Below are 21,691 nucleotides of genomic sequence, written 5' to 3'. Positions count from 1 at the left end.
ATTTCTGTATATAAGTGGGAAACGAGGAAAGCTACTCCATTTACAATAGCCTCAAAAATAAAATGAAATACTTGGAATCAATGAAAGAGGTGAAAAACATATACAATGAAAACTACAGAACCCTTAAGAAAGAAATCAAAGAATACTTTTTATTTTTTGACAAACATTTTCTGTAATCTCATAATAAAACATTTTAGTTATTAATTTTTTTTGATTACAAATAACCCACTCAAGAAGTTTAAAGAAATTGATTAATAGAAATAATATTAATAGGAATATTAACAGTCCTCCTGAGGGACTGGATCATTGTCAGAAAATGAGACAACTACTTTTTATCTGGCTTCCTGTAGCCATGAGGTCTCTTATCTCTTATTCACTGTTCCTCTTATTTCATTCTCTTCTGGTACTGTTCCATGCCTATGTCAGCCTGTAGCCCTGTATAGGTACTGAGTGTATTCTGTCTCAGATCAAGGTAGCAGGCAGGAACCAACTAACATCTCTGAGTCCTTATTCCAGTGTCCTGGGAAAGAGATTCTGGCCCAGCTTGGGTCAAGAGCTCACTTTTTTTTTTTTTTTTTTTTAAGGCAGAGAGAGAGAGAGAATTTTCATATTTATTTTTTAGTTCTCGGCGGACACAACATCTTTGTTTGTATGTGGTGCTGAGGATCGAACCCGGGCCGCACACATGCCTTGCGAGCGCGCTACCGCTTGAGCCACTTCCCCAGCCCCAAGAGCTCACTTTAAATCAGTTATATTGGGTCAGGTTGGGGAACAAGGTTATAATAGCTAAAGAAAATTAAAGTGTATCCTCTTTTTGTTTTGTTTTGTTTTTAGATACATGACAGTAGGGTATATTTGACATTCACACATGAGATGCAGCTCTTCATAATTTTGATCCATTCTTATAGTTGAACATAATGTGGAGTTACACTGGTTGTGTATTCATATATGAGCATAGGAAATTATTTCTTATTCATCTTACTGTCTTTCCTATTCCCATCTCCTCTCCTTTCCCTTCATTCCTTTTTGTCTAATCCAGTGAACTAAAGTGTGTACTCTAGACAGTGGGGACAGTTAAAGCTTGCACCTGTGTGATGTTAGAGTTCTTGCAGGCAGATATTACTTCTGTTTTACAGAGGGAAACATGAAGTGACTTGCCTTATGTAGCAGTTTACAACTGTGGAAGTCTTCTTTAACTACTGTCCTTCACCTCATGCCCCTGTACAGCTATGATTTTTATTCTTTGTGGGGGATGGAGAGTGGGCAGGTACTGGAGATTAAATTCAAGGGCTCTTAACCACTGAGCCACATCTCCAGCCCTTTTTTGTATTTTATTTAGAGACAGGGTCTCACTGAGTTGCTTAGTGCCTTGCTTTTGCTGAGGCTGGCTTTGAACTCAGGATCCTCCTGACTCAGCCTCCTGAGTCCCTGGGATTGCAGCGTGTGCTACAACACCCGGCTTAGCCCACAATTCTAACCTCTAAACTAGTGGTTACCACAGTAAATTTGTATTTAATTGTTTTGTCTACCAGTTTTGTCTACCAGTGTGGACTCGTGTTCTATATATCTCTTAATTGGAGAGTATTTATAAACTGGATAAATTGAGGCTAGAACTCAGGTTTCCTGAGATTTTATTGTCAAAACTTTCCCCTTGTGGTATATTTATGCCCTAACTTTTAGCGTCCATGAATAAGTTACAGTTTTAGCCAATTTCCTTGATAACAGTTAACTCTTTATTTGTTGTTTCCAGCCCAGTAATTCACAGGTACAGATAAAGCCCTTCATTTACATGACTTAAATGATGCTAAGGTCACTGTGAGTTGTGTGAGTGCTTAGCAACCATAAGCAAGCTGATAAGATACTCCTCAGCAGTTATCCTGAAACTTGTCATGTACGTGACAATTACGTGAGGCAAAAGCTTAGAAACATTAACACTATTGAAGTTTTACTTTCAGTGTATGTGATAAAATAATGATGTAAAGTTGCTATTAATTTAATGATGCTTTTATATGAATTTATATTTTAGTAATACAGTTAGTATCTATAGGCTTTTTAAAAATAATAGCACATATATGAGACATTACTTAGGCTGTAGACCATCCTCACATGGAGTAACTGACTTCTTGGCACCATTCAGTATTCATTAGATTAGAAGCCACTTTTCTGCTATAATTCTTAGCTCTCTGGGATTATACCACATGCTGGGAGAGGGAACAGGGTGAGTCCAGAGAATGTCCTGGGAGCTAACATTATGCCATATAGCCCATGGCAAGCCTGAGCTACCCTTGAAAACCCACCAGGGAGGTGTTGAATAGATTTCTTTTGTGTGTTTTTTGCCTCCCTATTTATGAAGGACACCATAAATTTAACTCAGTGAATCTCAGAGGACCCTTGATTTATGACCTAATTTTATTCCCAGAGAAACACTGACCCCCCCCCACCTTTCCATTGGCACAGAATTATAAAAATTAGGTCCTATTTTTGGAAAACAGTTCTATATTTTTAAATAAAAATACAAAAATCAATTATGTGAAATGTATATCTTATTTTAATTTATATTTCAAAAAATACATTGAAGTATATAAAATTTATAGCTATAATGAAAGACAGCCTGTATGCTAGTTAAGAGGCTGATACTGGAACCAAACTGGGTTCAGATTCCAAATTTACTTCTTCCTATTTGAGTTATCTTAGGCAAGTTACTTTGTCTCTTTATGCTTCAGTTATCTTTAAAATGAAGCTAAATGATGGAGCTAAATGAAGCAATGTATAGAAACTACTTAGCACTGGTAATACTGGACAATGATAAATTATTATCAAGTGTTGGCTGTCATTTTATGTTGCACATGATTATTTTAGAGAAAATTTTCTGAAAGTTCTTAAATTTGGGCCAATAAAGTTTACTTTCTGTAAAATTGTTCATAATCTAAATCCAGTCCTTCATTTCTCTTACTTTCTTTACATAAATTATCTGTCCAAGTTGTACTTTTCTTTCTACCCATTGTATGGTGTACTGTTTTCTTTAAGTCATCTCTAAATCATGAAGTCTTTGAAATTAAGAACTATGTACATTATATATCTATGTCCCCCATCACCTAATATAGTATAGTGAACACTTGAAATATTTGTTGTTTAATTGGCAGAGATAAGAACAACGTTTTCAAAATTATAAATTAAATGAAGTATTGTGTGCACATTTGTTCATGAGTATTCAACTTGTATAGCAAATTAATAATTTTTAAAGTTAAAAACTTAGAGTACTTTGAGAAATTTTTAAATTACTAAAACTAAATGAAAACATTGGTAGGTTGGATTATTTGTAACTATGTAACAACCAAAATATCACATTCCTTGTATTGCAAAATAAGTCTCCTTCTGATTCTAGCTTAGCATTTGTCCCTTTGAAACTGTTATTATTATATAACGAAGCAGCAAGAACCCTGTGACTGTGAATGTCCATATCACAGATTTAGTGCTATGAGAACAAGGAATCAGTTAAGGAAGGGAGAGGGGAGAGAAAGGGAGAGGCACAGTTGGACTTGTGTTTTCTTTCTAATACTTAATAATGGCAATAAAACTTCTTACCTAAAAAATATGACATAAAAGACATTTTGACCTTTTGGCTATTAATGATTTTTTTTTAAAAAAGTTGTACCTGATGTTTAAAAACACATAATTATCCATCAGATGATGCGTATATTCTTAAATCTTGACTAGTCTAGTTGAAATTTAGATAAAAATAATTTTTCCGTAATTTTTTTTATTTGTGCCATAATTTTAACCAGTCTGTTCACCTGGAATTTGGAATCATCCATCATCTCTTTATAAATTCTGTATAATGTGTGAATCAAGAGTTTTCTGTATTTTCCTTTCACTTTTTGTAAGTGAATATGGAATGTAACATTTGTTATTATAGGCACATAGATGAGTTCTTTTTAAGAATACTTAAGGGCTGGGTGTTTGGCTCAATAAGGAGGGCTTGCCTTATTCAAGATCTTGGGTTCAGCCCCCAGTACTGCCAAAAAAAAAAAAAGTATGTTAATGTGATGAATATTTTGAACATGATGCAGAGATTTTCTTTTTTCTTTTGATTCCAGATACTCTAGATGAATATTTTGAATATGATGCAGAGGAGTTCTTGGTCTCTTTGGCCTTGTTAATAACAGAAGGTCGAACACCTGAATGTTCTGTAAAAGGTCGAACGGAAAGTTTCCATTGCCCTCCAGCACAGTCTTGTTATCCAGTAACTACAAAACATGAATGTAGTGACAAGTTGGCCCAGGTAAGAATCACAGGTTGAATGCTTAAAAAAATATATGTAAACTAATGTAAGTTCTATTATCACCTTCATTATATCACAATTATAATTTTCACATTTAAATATAAAATTGGCTCTTAAACAAGGCTCTTGAAAGCAGGTCAGGTAGTTTTGTGGATCAGTCAGCAGGGTGATTCACACCTGTCCTCTCATGTTGACTCTCTTTGATTGAGTTTTCTTTTAGAGTTTTAGCCCTGTCTCTTGCACTTCATGTTCTTGTTCATTCAGTAAATTAGTTGATTATTTTCCTCAGATTAACCAATTTCCCTCTGTGCTCTTTTTTTTTAATGGGAGAATACCTTTTATTATTGTATTAATTTTTTGAATAATAACTGTTAAAATATTTTGTTAGGTAGAGTAAAATTTGGCTTAGGAACTTTTCTCCCCGTTATTAGTTTATCAAATGTAGTCCAAATTTTTAAACTTAAAAAATATCTTACCTGTTTTGAATGTTTAATGAAAATGAGTTCAGAATTAAGAATTAAGCCAAGCATGGTGGGTGGTACACACTTGTAATCTCAGTGACTCAGGAGGCTGAGATAAGAGCATTACAAGTTTCAGGAAAGACCCTGTATTAAAATAAAAATATGAAAGGGCTGGGGGTGAAAGCTCAGTGGTAGAATGCCCCTGGGTTCAATAACCAGTAACTAATACACATAAACAATTAATTAGTCTTTCCTATGAAATTAACAAAGTAGACAAGGCTGGGTTAACTCAGAGACCTGTCAGACATTGTGTATGGCAGTTATTTTTTCACAAGATACAACAAAGATATCTTCCCCAAGAAAATTTGCACCTTAAATACTCAATACTAATCCCTGAACTCAGAACTCACTAGCATGAATACATTATTTAATGAGAAAATCCAAAAGCTCTGCAATAGGTGACTCCTTTCTAATTAATATCTACTTTACAATTTTTTTAATATTTAGTTTTTAGTTGTAGTTGGACAAAATACCTTTATTTCACTTATGTATTTTTATGTGGTGCTGAGGATCGAACTCAGGGCCTCGCACATGAGAGGCAGCACTCTACCACTGAGCCACAACCTCAGCCCCTCTACTTTACAATTTTAAAACTTAAATACAAAGTTAGGCAGATTATTGAGAAATTTTGCTCATATTCATTTTCTCAAAGTGTCGCCAAGCCAGACGAACCAGGTCTGAGGTCACATTGTTGTGGAAGAATAATCTTCCAATCATGGTGGAAGTGATGCTACTACCAGACTGTTGCTACAGTGATGATGGGCCTACCACAGAAGGCATTGACCTAAATGATCCTGCAATTAAGCAAGATGCATTACTATTAGAAAGATGGATATTGGAGCCAGTTCCTCGACAGTAAGTAGTTGAGCTTAAGTTTGAAGTTGATCCTGATAAATCAAGTTTTTTTATTACTTCCTATAGTTTTTTAAAAATATTATATCATATCTTTGAATCCCTCTATGTAGTAAAATTTAATACTTAGATGTTTAATACTTATGTTAAGTAATCATAACTTTGACATTGGTACGTTCATTCTTTTGCTCTTAAAAGCCTACCTCCTAAGTGATATGTTAATTTCAGCTTCTGTCTTCCTAAAATTCAATCATGTGTACTTGATGACAATTAAATTAGGCTTTGTTACTTTCATTAGGAATGGTGATCGATTCATTGAAGAGAAGACTCTTCTGTTGGCTGTCCGCTCGTTTGTGTTTTTTTCTCAGTTAAGTGCATGGCTGAGTGTTTCTCATGGTGCTATTCCACGAAATATTCTTTACAGGTATGTCTAAGGCTAAAAAGGGACATGTATATTCACATTGCTTAACTTACTGAATGTGATTTTTAAAAAATAGTTTCTTTTCTTCATTTCTGAATATAAATGGATAAAATTTAATGAGAATTTTCTCAAAACAAGTTTGAGAATTTAGGTTGAGTTAGTGTGAATTTTACTTGTTGAAATAAATTTTTTAAACTTACTTTGGAGAAGAACAATTTGCTGCTACCACTATAAAGTGGAAATATTTTATGGGATTCTGAATTTCTCTTCTTTCTCTTTCCTTCCTTCCTTCCTACTGAGGATTGAACCAGAGGCACCTTACCACTACAAGTTATATCCCCAGTCCTTTTTAAGTCTCACTAAGTTGCTGAGACTGGCCTTGAACTTGAGATCCTTCTGTCTCAGCCTCACTAGTAACTGGAATTACGGACATATACCACATGATTGGCAAAAACACATATTTTAACTATACAGTTTGATAATTTTATTGTGTGTGTGGTACTGGGGATTGAACACAGGGTAAGCAAGCATTCTACTACTGAGCCACATCTCCAGTCCTGAGTTTTTGGCATCTTGAAAAATATGAATATAGATAGCCATGGTGGTGCATGCCTTTAGTCCCAGCTACTTAGGAAGCTGAGGGAAAAGAGCTGAGTTTGAGGCTACCCTGGGCAACATAGTGAGACCTTACCTAAAATAACACACACATACCTCCTACCAAGCAACTATTATCTCTTTAGTCAGGTGGTCATGAAATAGTTTATCTTAGTCACCTTGCACAATAAAATTAGCTGAATCCATTTATTCTTTTTATTTTGACAAATATATTTTTGATGATAATATTCTTGAGCTTGAATACTTAAATAGTCTGGTGTTCTTAAAAAGATCATCTCTTCTAAGCATAAGATACCACTTATGTTGGGTTTTCTTTTAATATTTTATAAGCTGTTGATGGACCTTTATTTATTTATATGTGGTGCTAAGAATTGAACCCAGTGCCTCTACCACTGAGCCACAATCTCAGACTCATTTTATCAGAGTAATATGCATGGCAAAGTGGCTAAAAGTAAATTTCAGTGATACTTAATGCAAACAAAGATAAGTATGCTTTATATTCTTTAATATACAATGATAAACATGTGACTTTTATAATCCATTGATTCTGTATTTTACTGTTTGACTCTAGAATCAGTGCTGCTGATGTAGACCTTCAGTGGAATTTTTCACAGACTCCAATTGAACATGTGTTTCCTGTTCCCAACGTTTCTCACAATGTGGCCTTGAAAGTCAGCGTTCAGTCTTTACCCAGACAATCTTATTACCCAGTTTTGACATGTAGTATTCACACTAACATTGGCCTGTATGAGAAAAGAATTCAAGAACATGAACTTAAAACTCATCAGCACCGCAATTCTAATGAAGCAGAACAATGTAGTCCAAAGAGTTCACAGCGTCTGTGTAGCAAACCAGCTTGGACCATGGCTTCTGAAAGTGTATTACATGGAAAAAGGGGCACAACTCCAGAGTATACTGCAGCCATCAAAAATGTCAAACTATATTCAGGCTCTGGCAATAAATCTGACTATGGGACATCTCAAGCCAATATTTTGGACTTCAGTGGTATAGGAGATATAAAGTCACATGAGACATCAGTGAGAACTTTAAAATCATTTTCAATGATTGATTCTAGTGTCTCTAGCAACCAGAGTTCCTGGCACACAGTTGGTGATACTAACCCTTTAATAGACTCTTTAATCCAGGATCGACAAGAAGTTATTGCAAGAATTGCTCAGCATTTGATTCATTGTGATCCAAGCACTTCACATGTTTCTGGACATCCATTTACAATTCAAGAATCTAGTTCACTTAATTCCAAACTTTACCGGGTTTCACAGGAAAATGAAAATGTGAGAAAATGTAAAGAAACTTTCACTGTTTCTTTTGGTAATCCAGAGTTTACTTGCTCAGAAGGCACCAATGAGGGGAAATTGAATGTAAAATCAGAAAGTTCCCAAAGTGAAACTTGCATTTCTAATGGTCTTTATTCTCATCGTTCTGTTGGAGAGATTAATCCTTTGATAGGTTCTTTACTCCAGGAACGACAAGATGTTATTGCAAGAATTGCTCATCATTTGGAGCACATTGATCCAACAGCATCACATATTCCTCGTCCCTCATTCAACATGCATGATTCCAATTTGGTTCCTTCTAAAGTATTTAGGAGCTTATATGAAGACAAAAATTTGCTAAAGAAAACTAAGGATGATTCCTCTTCCATTTCCATTTCTCATACAAAATTTTCCTTGTTAGGAGACAACAGTGATGAGAAAAATTTAATGCCTAATAAATCTTTTAGTTCTTGTAAAGGAAAGTCTTCTTTGAAACCTCAAATAAGAAATCAGTGTCAGAACAGTCCTAGTCAAATCATCCAAAATATATATCAAGAGACACAGAACAAAGCTTCTAGTGTATTGACTTCCTCAAATATGTCTCATTGCAATGAAAGTAACTTAGATTTGAAAAGCAGATTGGAAAATACACTTTCTGAGTCTCAATTTAAGGAGCAAGAAATTAGCAATGGAATTGATAAACAGTATTCAGAATGTAACAGTATTGACAAACATATTTGCACAAGTAAGTGCAAAGAAAAAATAATAAAAAATGAAAATTGTAATCCAGAATCCTTTGACAATCTCCAGTATGATAATTCAAAGACAAGTGACTCAAAGTTAAAAGTTACTATGTTGGAAATGTCTAAATATCTGAATAAGTATGAAAATAATTGTTCAGATAAAGACTCAAAAAGACCAAAGACATGTGAACAAAATCCTCGACTTAATAGCATAGAAAATTATCTCAATAAAGATGATGAAGGATTTAAATGCAAAAAGATAAACCAATTAAAAAATAAGGATAAGAAAGATTCAACTGATGAAAAACCTCAAAATTGTTCTCAAAGAAAGAGTATAAAAGACTGTTTGTCTACATGTGAACGACTAAAAAATACAGAAGTATTGGTAGGTAACATCTTATATTTCAAATATAATTCTCAACTGTTATGGTTTGAATTTTCTTCACAGAAGATCTAGTTTAGTTATTAAAGATCTGAGGTGTCCATTATCCATAGAACACTCACTCTGATATAATTAGCTTTCTACAAACTGTTAGTCTCCTTACAAATAACATACTCTCTTGAAGGTAAGTACCAGGTACATAGAAAAAATAAAGATCTCATTGTTTAAAAACTGCTCTTCTGACAATAATTTTTTTAGTGATTTATTAGTCTATTATTGAGACCTTTTAACTCTGTTTCTTCCCCATTATCTGCAATCTAAAAGATCTGTTCCTTTTTCTTCTATTCAGAAGAAATAATTTTGGGATTTAAGAGAATGAATGCTTTACAGATATAAAAACACTTTGATTTTGTATAGTATTTATATATTGCTTTCAGTTATAATACATGATTAGAAAACACTTGGTTCTTTTTGTACTTTACTATGACAGGTAGGACAGATGAGGAAACTGAGACTCAGAATAAATGACATACCAGTAGCTATAAAAGTCTTTGGGGGTTGAACTGGCACACCATGCCCTTTCTCAGGTCTTGGACTTTCAATCCACAGTTCTTCCTTCTGCCTTATATAATGAAGGACAAATTTGTGGACTATACAAGTCCTTGGTTCATTTTAATTCTTACTGTTTTTTTAAATTTTAATATTTATGAATAATTGATAGAGATAAACAGGAATTGAAAAGAAACTCACATTAGCTTGATTTTTTTGTCAGCTACTCTGACATAGTACATACTGTTTGCCAGATATTTATGCCCCACCCCAGTTAATAGTTTTAGGCATGTCTCTAGGAGAATCACTAAGCTATTAGTCAAAACATCTAGTTGTAGTTTGGGCTTCACAGTTTAGTCCTTGAGTTATACCAAATAAATCAAATAACTTCTAAAAACCTCATGTCAGTTTACAAGAAGGCTAAATGTCTTTTGCCTCTCTCAGAGTTGCATTAATGATTGAATAATAGATTTAAAAATAATTCATAAATCTGTAATGTTCTACCTAAATAAAATACATTCCATAAAACTACAATTGTCACAGAAACCTTCTCTGGCCTTCAAAATATTAGTGTTTTTGCTGGGCCCAGCAGTGAACACCTGTAATCCCAGCTATTTGGGAGGTGGAGGCAGGAAGATCCCAAGTTACAGCCTGGGCAGCATAACAAGACTCCATCATTTTTTATTCTTTGTGATGCCTAATAGAGAAGCTTAATCTGTAATCATTTTTTTTCATGTGCTTCTTTTAAATATAATCATTTGCTGTTTACTGTGTACTCAAGCATTCTCATCTGCGTATTTTACATGTTAATTTACTGAATCTTTTCACTAGCCTGTAAGGTTAGGTGCTTTTACTACAGTTTGTAGATGAGAACTATAGGCCAGAGATTAAAGTAATTTATTCAAGGTCTCAGAGCTAGTACTTGGTAGCACCAGGATCTAAATTAATCGTTTTTCCCCCTAATTTTTATTCATGTGCTCTTTATGAAATTTTGATCTTTACGTACATTTTCCTAATTTTTTAAGATTAGCTTACTTCATTGCCTAGATTGACGTCAAACTCCTGGATTTAAGTGATCCTCCTGCCCCAGCTACTGAGGAGCTGGGATTACAAGCATATGCTACCACATATGGTTTACTTCTTTTTTGACTAACATCAAAACCATAGTGCTATGACTGCTTATTTATTTATTTGGTACCTGGGATTGAACCCAGAAGCACTTTACCACTGAACCACATCCCCAGTCCTTTTTTATTTTTTGTTTTGAGACCAGGTATCCCTTCATTGCTGAGTCTGGCCTTGACCTTGCAATCCTCCTGCCTCAACCTCCTGAGCTGCTGCATTTTTAAATTAGTAATATTTCATATGTTTCTGTATCACCAAATTAAATCCTCTGAAAACAATACTTAACAAAATTTTGCTTTAGAATATTGTACTAAGTTTTTCCACCTGTGAATCATTGTATTTTTACAAATTAAAATAAATATTAGCTTACTAGATGCTAGATTCTGAGTTAACATGTTAAGAAGGCAATTATGTTGGGGCATACTTTAGAATATTTGTGTGTATTCAGTGTATTAAAATATCTTAGGCATTGTTTTCTAATTAGAATGTGTGTGTGTGTGTGTAGACAAAATAGAGATACATTATCAGCTTCAGCACCAGGGATATAAACCTCAAATGCATTAAGAATGAATCTAAAAACCAAAAAGCTACACAAGTTCTTTAAATGGTATTTAAATATACCATTAAATTCTAATTCTTAGCCAGGTGCTGTGGCACATACTTGTAATCCCAGCAGGATCACAAGCTCAAGACCAGCCTAGACATTTAGCAAGACCCTGTCTCAAAATAAAAAAATAAAAAGGACTAGAGATGACATTCAGTAGTAGAAAGTCCCTGGGGATCAATCCCCAGGACAACTAAAAAAAAAAAAAAATCTATTTTCTTAACAGAGGACCACACTGAAACATTCAAGTGTCTGGCGAAAACATAATTTCCATTCCTTGGATGGAACCTCAACCAGAGCCTTTCATCCTCGAACTGGATTGCCTCTTCTTTCAAGTCCTGTAAGTGCTTTTTTTTTTTTTTTTTTTTTTTTAATCTTATCTCATTCTGAAAACCTACAAATATTTAAAATATTTGCAAGAGTTACATTCAAATTTTAACTTGTAAAAAAATTTAAGTGCTTTTGAAATAAATTTTCAGTTGTAAAACGTTTTATTATTTGATAGCACAATAACACCCAGGTGATAATATGGGGGGAAAACACTAAAAATAAATAAAAATTATATTTATTGTATTAGAATTAAAATTTTTCATAAAATTCTTTAAAATTTTCATAAAATAACAATATTTTTATTGTTATTAATGCCAAAAAAAAACTCATGTCTAGGGGACTTTATATAATAGCCTTTGTAGCTGGGTGTGGTGCCTATAATCTTGGTGACTCAGGAAGCTGAGGTAGGATAACTGCAAGTTTGAGGTCAGCCTCAATTTAGTGAGGTCCTCAGCAACTTAGAGAAACCCTGTCTCAAAATTTAAAAAAATAATAAAAAGGGCTGAGAATGTAAATCACCTCTGGGTTCAATTGCCAGTACCAAAAAAAAGTTATTATATCTCAGTAAGTACTGATATTGATGAATGTGTTCATCTGGGAACTAAATTGATACCTGTCGGGTCTGGGGATACGGCTCAGGCGATAGCGCGCTTGCCTGGCATGCGTGCGGCCCGGGTTCAATCCTCAGCACCACGTACAAAGATGTTGTGTCTGCCGAAAACTTAAAATATGTATGTATGTATGTATATATATATATATATATATTAAAAATTCTCTCTCTCTCACTCTCTCTCTTAAAAAAATAAAAATAAAAAATAAATTGATACCTGTCTTTGATTTTAAACTCATGAATTTAGTTGTCTTATTGTGAGACATATAAATATCCCTACTCTGTGTTTACAAATAGGTTTATAGATTTGAGTGCAACAGTTTAAAACATCTCCTTGGAGTCACAATGACTTCACCATAGCTTTGTAACATTAGGTAAGAAAAAAATCTCTGAGACCTTCAGGTTTTCCTCTCTTAGTATTATGATGATAATTAGAATGATTCTTGGTACACAGTAAGTACTCTGTAATTAGTTGATATGGCTGCCATCTCAGTTAAACATGAGGTAAGACAAGACTTTGGTCAATATGTTGGACTGAGATAAATACAGGAAAACTCTTCTTCCTTTCAAACATAGAAGTCTTGGATAAAATACAACAATTTCTAAATACATAATGTATAAGAATAAGAAAAATAAGTCCCCAAGTACTAACTTGGGGAAAATTGTAGTCCTCTGGGAAATCTGAATCTAATGCAGAGTGAAGGTATGGTATAATGCTCCTACTAGGCTAGGAGTCAAGGATGCAAGTCTGCATCAGTCACAGCTGGAAAAAACTAAACTCTTCATTAAAGCCAGGGAAGGCCTGGCTTTCTATTAAATGAGAAAAAAATTTTAATTCACCTCTTTACTCAAAATATTCCAAGGATATGTGGAGTAAGTGAGGAAAAGAAACCCCCAGAAGAAATTAGACCTAAAACCTAAAGCACTTATAGGTAGCATAAATTCAAAAACCCCACAATGATATTTAGACACGTCTAGCTAAGAAATAGCCATAAAAACTAAATTTGAATCCATGAAATCCAAATTGTGAACCAGTGGAGGAAGCAAACCATCCTACATCTATAGGGCACTAAGGACTGATTTTCTTTAAAAAAATTACCTCTTGTTGATAATGATCTCAGAGAGGAAAAAATTACAAAGCACCTTTAAAAATTCATTAGTAGGAACAAGAAACGTAAGAATTCACATAATAGGAACCCTGTCACCAGAGTAGCCTGAAAGGGAATTTAAAATAATTCTGTTTAAATGCTCTAAGTGCTAAATGAAGGCAAAGATAGGGAATTAAGATGAAAGAACACATGCTTTTAAAAAATAACTAAATAGAAATTATAGATATAAAAAATATTGTATTTGGATGGATAAAATAATAGATTAGCTGAATAGAAATTTAGCAACTGAGTACATACATAGCACCTAGAAGGAAGTACAAAAAGGGAAATAAATGATAAAATCTAAAGAGCCACAGAAGGTAGATTGATGTGTTCAATATAAGTCTAGCAGATGTTCTAAAAGAAAGACTAGATTAAATAATAAACCCAATATTAGAAGAAATGAAGATAGAGAACATTCCAGAAATCATGAGAGTTTAGATTGAAAATTTTACAAATAAGTTCTAACTAAAATAAATAGCATGGTACCCTTGTACCACTCTGAAAAATTTTAATGTGTAGATATTTTAATGCCAATTGGACCAGTAAATCAGATACTTTACACGTTTAATATTCAAGAATCAAATCTAACTTTTTTTTTTTTTTAAATATTTTTTTAGGGCTAGGGTTGTGGCTCAGTGGTAGATCGCTCGCCTAGCACATGTGAGGCCCAGCCTGGGTTCGATCCTTAGCACCACATAAAAATAAAATAAAGATATTGTGTCCATCTACAACTAAAAAAAGAATAAAATTTTTAAAAATAAATAAATAAATAAATATTTTTTTAGTTATGCATTGGCACAATACCTTTATTTTGTTTATTTATTTTTATGTGGTGCTGAGGATCGAACCCAGGGTCTCTCATGTGTGAGGCAAGTGCTCTACCACTGAGCCACAACCCCAGCCCTCAAATCTAACTTTTTTTAATATTTATTTTTTAGTTGGACACAATATCATCTTTATTTTATTTATTTATTTTCTGTGTTGCTGAGGATTGAACCCAGGGCCTCACACATGCTAGGCGAGTGCTCTACCACTGAGCCACAACCTCAGCCCATCAAATCTAATTTTCATGTTGTATATTTTATCCTTCATTTATATCTGGAGCCAGGTGAGGTAGTGCACACCTGTAATCCCAGCTGCATGGGAGGCTGAGACAGGAGGATCTCAAGTTCAAAGCCAGCCTCAGCAAAAGCGAGACTTAAGCAACTCAGTGAGACCCTGTTTCTAAATAAAATACAAAATAGGGCTGGGAATGTGGCTCAGTAGTTGAGTGCCCCTGAGTTCAATCCCTGATACAATCTCTGATACCTTCTCACAAAATAAATTTATATCTGGGTATTTTATTTTTAGGATGTTTTGAGTAAGTGGTGGTTTGTCACTGTAATCTGGTATACACAGTGTTTGGAAATCCATGGTGGTATTTTCCAAACCTATTTTCTGTAAAGCTTTAGACTACTTGGGAATGTTATAGTGATTGGGATGGGCAAAGAAGAATATGTAGTAAATAATATTATTTGAAGTAAACTGGTATGATATAAATCTTATTATTTTAAAGATAAGTGTAGCTTTCATTTGAAAGTCATTTTCTCAATTCAAGAAAAAATTAGTCTTTTGATATTACAAATGATTATTTTGACCTTAGGTTCCTCAAAGAAAGACACAATCGGGTTGCTTTGATCTGGATTCTTCATTATTGCATCTGAAAAGCTTATCATCTAGAAGGTATTTATTTCTTTGTGTACATGAAACAGAATTTCACACAATTCTGATCTTGCACAATAAATAATATTAAGTGTAAAGGTCAAATTGTAATAGAAATCTTATTTTCAATATAATACTATTCATACACAGTTATTAAGGATAAATCAGAAGGAAATTGAGACAATGAGTAGCAACAGTCATAATAAGCACAGAGATTTTAACATTTAGCTACATTTATATATCTCTGATCATTAAACTCTACTTTTTATTCCTTTGCAAAAAAGAAAGCCTTAGCAGTTTTTTCCATGTTGGCAAGTAATATTCAGATTCTAGTCTACTCTATTCTATTCTATTCTTTTCTATTCTTTTCTTTTCTCTCTCTCTCTCTCTCAGCAAATGCTCTAACACTGACCTACATCCACAGCATTCTGATTATATCCTTTGGTCACATAATTTTGCCTTTGTATTTTTATTTTCAGCTAAAAATGAAGATTGATATAGAAATCTGAATTATTTAATATTTCTGGTAGCTGCCACTATATGATATGTCATAAATTCCACCTGGAAACCTTTAGCATGATTGAGATACATATACATATCTCCATCCTTTATCAGATATATGGATATTCTGCATAATATTAAATATTATAACAGGAAATCTAATCTGAAATTTTAAACTATAAATTTTATGTTTTAAAATTTGATGACATTAATTTTATTATTATGGTGGTTTGAGTAAAATTGTTCAGATTCTCCTAATTTAATTTTGTAAAAAGTAAATTAGAAAAGATTGTTTTTAATGTATTCTTTTATTGATTTGTTTTTTGTTTAGTACTCGGCCATGTTTAAACATTGAAGATGATCCAGATATTCATGAAAAACCTTTTTTGAGTTCTAGTGCTCCACCTATAACAAGTCTTAGTCTTCTAGGAAATTTTGAGGTAATGTGTTTTGAAACTATTTTAAGAGTTGAAGTTTTTTAAACTTGGGTCCAGGATAGCATTTATTTTTTTAACTTTCTTAACAAAAAGGAAAAAAAAATTAGCTATATTTTTCTAAAACCTTGAAGTCACCTTTTTAATTCTGTTTTGTTTTCGTGAGAAAAGAAGTTGGAAGAATTGTCTACAGTGACATCTTAGAATTGGGTAACTGGTAGAGGAGGAAAAGGACTTTTGGTGAAATCAGGTTAAACAGAGGTGTCTGTTACTTTAGCCAAGAGGAGAGACTTTACCACATCTTCTCTGAAAATGTGGCTTTGTTAGCCAGGCATGGTGTAACATGCCTGTTGATCCAGCAATCCAGGAGGCTGAGGCAGGAGGATCATTTGACCAGCCTGGGCAACATAGTGAGATCCTGTTCAAAAAAAAGGTTCTGCTACCCAGGAAATGTTTATTCTTTTTTTGTTTGTGGTACCAGGGCCTTGTGCATGCAAGGCAGGTACTCTACCAACTGAGCTATAACCTCAACCCCAGGAAATGTGATGATGGCTGATAACAGCCCCTTTATGATCAAGGAGATTAATTAACAAAATCAAATGGTTCTCTGTACTTTATTTGTAACTTTTCTGTAAATATAAATCTATTTTTTAATTATAAAATAATAGAATTTTTAAAAGATCAAAAGGCTAAAGATTTCTAATATATTTACTTCCTTATGTAATGTGAATATTTCAACTTGGGATCAAGTATGTCATAATATCATGAGTTTATCTATTCATGGATTGGGGTTTTTTTGTTTTGTTTTGTTTTGTTTTTGTCTTCAGTTTTGAGGATTAAACCCAAGGTATGCTAGGCAAGTACAGTGCCACTGAGCTACATCTTCAACCTTTCAAAGTCTTGCTGAGTTGCCAAAGCTGGCTCCTGTCTTAGCCTCCCAAGTAGCTAGGTATGCCACAAAGCCTGGCTTTCTGCCTTTAATTAGAAATCACCTAAACATTAAACATGAACTTGAAAATGCCATTTTAAAAGTGATTTTAATTGGTGAATTTTTTAGGGAAAAATAATTTCTATTTTGTATTTTTAATTAAAATAAATAGCTTTACCAGAGTTGTGGTACATTTTGTGACCATTGTGCTTTATAATTATTTTAATTTTGAGACTATTTTTCAAAGTTTTAGTGGAAATTTTTTAAAAAGATATTTTTGTGTTAAATTATCTATTTTCCATGTCACTTTCAAACAATTAGTCCAGAGATGCTGAACTCTATTCCTCTTTGTCTTAGAGTTAAGATTGCTTAGACCATTGTGAAAGTCAGGTGCTCTTCAACCTTTATAAGACAAAAATGTTTATGAGGGAGTAGAAAGCAGTCTGATATATAAAAACTTTAGAACAGGGAAGATGGTTAAAAGATCTATACATTGTTGTTTTCAGAGGGTTCTACTTATGTAAATATGCATACATTTTGTTCATGTGACTCAAGGGACAAAATACAGGGAAGTATTGAGACTGTCTAACCCATATGTGTTCTCTTTACAATAAAATTGATACTCTATTCAGTAAGTTAGTTAGAGAAGATATTTACTTAGTGAATTAGATACTCTATGTCAAGAAAGGTGTATTGGAGAATAGTCTTGAATTCTTAACTTTCATATTGGTCTTGTTTTATGAAGCAGGACAAAATCTTAATTCCTGTAATGTTGTTGAGGGGAATTTGGGTATTTTCACATTATATGTGAGGCCTTAAATGGAGTCTGTGAACACATTGACCCAGAATAACACCCAAATACAGGGGTGTCCTTTATTCTTTTTCTAATTAGTCACCTTTCTTGCTACCATTAAGAGTTTTCTATTGCAAAACCTCATTATATTCATTCAACTCATCTGTCATGTGATTATCTTCTTCCATCAGTTCAGTTCACCATAATACCAACAACCACTGAAAATGAATTGTTTTTCCCATACAAGAACTATTTAATCTAAAAAACCATTTAATCTTAAAATTTTAACCATTTGATCTCAAAAATCCTATTATAATATATAATAAGATAAATCTTTTCTAATAAAATTTTAAGAATAGGTCATTAACTTTTATTTAAAATTTATTTAAAACCTATGATCTAAAAAATCCTATTAAAATAGAGAATATTATTTAAATTTATAGAGAAGTTGAAAATAAAGTACCCTCTGTCACAATAAAATAGCTTGTATTTTTCTAGAATTGTTTATAAATGGAGTCATACCATATTTACTCTTGGGAAAAGGTTTGGAGTCTTCTTTTATACACCATTATTTTGAGATTATCCCTGTTGTCCTAACTTTAAAAGAGTTCATTCCTTTGTATTGCCATTGTATGGATTACAGTTCATTAATTCATTTACCTAATTCTGGAAATTGGGTTGTATTAGGTTTTTACGTATTACAAATAAAGCTGCTATGAATATTTGTGAATAAATTTTTTGTGAACATAAGGTTTCATTTCATTTGGGTAACTACCTTGAAATGGAATATCTGGTTAGTATTAAAGGTATATATATATATATATTTATATACCTTTATATATTTATATAAAGGTATATAACTTTTTAAGAAACTTACAAACTGTTTTCCAAAGTGACTATACTTTTGTCTTTTTTTTTTTTTTTAAGTATTGGGGATTAAACCCAGAGCCACTCTACCGCTGAGTTACACCCCCTGCCCTTTTTATTTTTTATTTTGAGACAGGGTCTTACTTAGTTACCAAGCTTGGCCTCCAATTTATAGCCCCCTGCCTCAGCTTCCTGAGTTGCTGGGATTACAGGTACACACTGCTCCAGAAAGTTTTACCATTTTAAGTAGCACTATTAGTATATAAGAGTCTTAGTGCTTCCACATCTATCCCAAAGTTTATACTGGTCAGTCTTTTTATTGTAGTTTGGGCTGGGGTTGTGGCTCAGTGGTAGCGCACTTGCCTAGCATGCATGAGGCACTTGGTTCAATTCTCAGTACCACGTACAAATAAATAAAAAAAAAAATAAAGGTCCATCAACAACTAAAAAATATTTAAAATAAAAAAAATTTAAAAATAATAATTATTGTAGTTTTAATTCTATTTCCCTAGTGATTAAGCATGGTGACCCTCTTTTCCTGTGTTTATTTGCATGTAAGCACATAGGTTTTCCAAGTATTGTCTTCAAGTATGAAGTGTGGCTTTACACTTATTTTTGTAACAGTATCTTAGGAGAAAAATATTTTTTATTTTGTTTGTCTAATTTATGAATATTTTTTACTGTATATTGCCTTTACTGTATCTAAAACAATCTTTGCCTAGCCCAAGCCTATTTAACTTTGGCATTCATAATATTTCTTTGTTAGGGGGAGCTTGTCTGAGCACTGTAGAATATTTGACAGAATCTTTGGCCTCTACTGGATTAATCCCAGTACCACCCCCATATTGTAGCAACCAAAAATGTCTCCAAATATTGCCAATGCTTGAAAAACAGTGCCCTAACCTGTGGTCATATAGATTTTCTTTTATGTTTTCATCTAGAATTGAATTTTGTAGATCATATGAGGTGTGTAGTCAAAATCTATTTTTATGCATATGGATGTCAAATTTTCCAATCTTGAAAACATGTATGAGTCCTAACTTTTTTTTTCCTCAAAATTGCTTTAACTAAGTTGGGCATGGTGGCACACATCTGTAATCTCGATGACTTGAGAAGCCAAAGCAGAAGGGTCTTAAGTTCAAGGCCAGGCTCAATGTTTAGTAAGACCTAATCAATTTTGTGAGACCTTATCTCAAAGTAAGAAATAAAAAGGGCTGGGAATGTAACTCAGTAGTAAATCATCCCTGGGTTCAATCCCTTGTACCAAAATAATAAATAAATAAAATAAATAATAATATTAATAATAATTGCTTTAACTATTCTAGTTCCTTTATTAATATAAATTTTAGAATGAGCTTAACTTTTACTACTAAACAGCCATCTGAGATTTTTGTATAGGATGAATTGATATAGATCAATTATGGAGAATACTGACATCTTAAGAATATTAAATGTTTTGATCCATGAAATCCATACCAAATAAGATAGTCTTGAATTTTTTTAAATCAGTGTTTTATATTTTTCAGCCTACATATTTTGGACCTTTTTTGTAGATGTATACTTAAGTGTATAATGTTTTCTAGAGATATTGTAAAGTATACTTAAAAATTAATTTCAAGGCCAGGCACAGTGGTGCATGCCTGTAATCCCAGTAGCTCAGGAGGCTGAGATAGTAGGACCTGAAGTTCAAAGCCAGCCTCAATGATGGCGAAGTGCTAAGCAACTCAGTGAGACTCTGTATATAAATAAAAATAAAGAATAGGGCTGGGGATGTGGCTTAGTGGTCAAGTGCCTCTGAGTTCAATCCCCCGTACCCCCCCCCCAGAAAATTAATTTCAATTTGGTAATTAATTATATTGAATTAATTATATTGAAATATAACTGTGTTTGTGTGTGTATCACCTATTGCCTTTCTCAACTCACTAATCTCTGTAGGTTTTTTATAAAGATTCTTTAGGGTTTTCTGTGTAAAGAGTCATGTGATCTGTAAGCAGGAAAAATTTTGTTAGTTGGTAATCTGTATGTCTTTTATTTTTTTTCATTGTCATATTGTACCAAGTAGGACCTGGAATGTACTGTATGCTAGTATATTAAATTCACAAAATTTGAATTATCCAGAAAGTTAGCAACTAATATGTGTCATTTGTTTTATCTATAAACATTTTTATATGTGCCCTTCCTATAACAATTCTATCCATCTTTAGAATAGTTTTCTTATTTAAGAAACATTTATTAAGGGGCTGGGGTTGTGGCTCATTTGTAAAGCACTTGCCTAGCATGTGAGAGGCCCTTGATTTGATCCTCAGCACCATATAAAAAGAAATAAATAAAGGCATTGTGTCCAACTACAACTAAAAAATAAATATTTTTTTATAAAAGAAAGAGGGATTTGTTGAGTACCTACTATGTGTCATACTGTGTCATACAAAGCTAAATGATAAAGTTCCTGCTTTATAACAACTATTGAAGAAGAAAGACATGTAAATAATTTAAAATCCCAAGCAATTAGCACTATATTAGAAGTTTCCTCAGTATTTGTGTATCTACTATTTCTGTTAAAGGTTTTGGGGACAGCTTTAATGAGGAACTGTCACTTGAGCTTGGTTACAAGAGTAGGAATTTGCCAAGTAAATTTGTTTGGGTAGTGGGGAATAACAAGAAATTCCAGATAGAGAAAATTAAATATGTAGAGGTACACATGCAAAATTAATAAAAGACCATGGCAGGGCTGGAGGTTGTATTACTGGTAGAGCACAGCCCTAGGTCAATCCCCAATACCCCATCCTTCAGTTGGAACTGAAGCACAGGGGCTCTGTGCAACAGTTTGAGTAGTAGTACACTAGATACAGAAAGGCTGACTAGAAGATGTTGCATTTTAGTGCAAAGGTGGTAAGGTTCTGATCTAGTGTACTGGAGCAGAAAAAAAGAGATGAGGCCTTGAAACTGAGAGGTAAAATCAACAAGATATTGTTTGATTACAGAGCAGAAGGAAGATATAGAAATTCAGT

At 33.2% G+C, this 21,691-nt stretch overlaps 2 protein-coding genes across 4 annotated transcripts in view; both read left to right on the top strand.

Annotated features, from left to right (window-relative positions):
* The window catches only part of Arpp19 (cAMP regulated phosphoprotein 19), a 118,985-nt gene that overhangs the window by 56,707 nt on the left and 40,587 nt on the right, over window positions 1-21,691 (top strand). The window lies entirely within an intron of this gene.
* Window positions 1-21,691, top strand: part of Atosa (atos homolog A) — a 93,655-nt gene that overhangs the window by 58,137 nt on the left and 13,827 nt on the right. For all 3 annotated transcript variants that reach the window (XM_026393388.2, XM_026393398.2, XM_026393378.2), the window contains exons 3-9: window positions 4,098-4,282; window positions 5,456-5,658; window positions 5,954-6,079; window positions 7,263-9,093; window positions 11,595-11,708; window positions 15,102-15,181; window positions 15,993-16,101. In XM_026393388.2, coding sequence (XP_026249173.2) covers window positions 4,098-4,282; window positions 5,456-5,658; window positions 5,954-6,079; window positions 7,263-9,093; window positions 11,595-11,708; window positions 15,102-15,181; window positions 15,993-16,101 — 2,648 coding nt within the window. The remainder of the gene's footprint in view (window positions 1-4,097; window positions 4,283-5,455; window positions 5,659-5,953; window positions 6,080-7,262; window positions 9,094-11,594; window positions 11,709-15,101; window positions 15,182-15,992; window positions 16,102-21,691) is intronic.

Source organism: Urocitellus parryii, chromosome 6 (genome assembly GCF_045843805.1).
Source record: "Urocitellus parryii isolate mUroPar1 chromosome 6, mUroPar1.hap1, whole genome shotgun sequence".
Classification (NCBI taxonomy): domain Eukaryota; kingdom Metazoa; phylum Chordata; class Mammalia; order Rodentia; family Sciuridae; genus Urocitellus; species Urocitellus parryii.
Note: the sequence above shows the minus strand (reverse complement) of the source record. Positions and strands in the feature narration are given on the sequence as shown.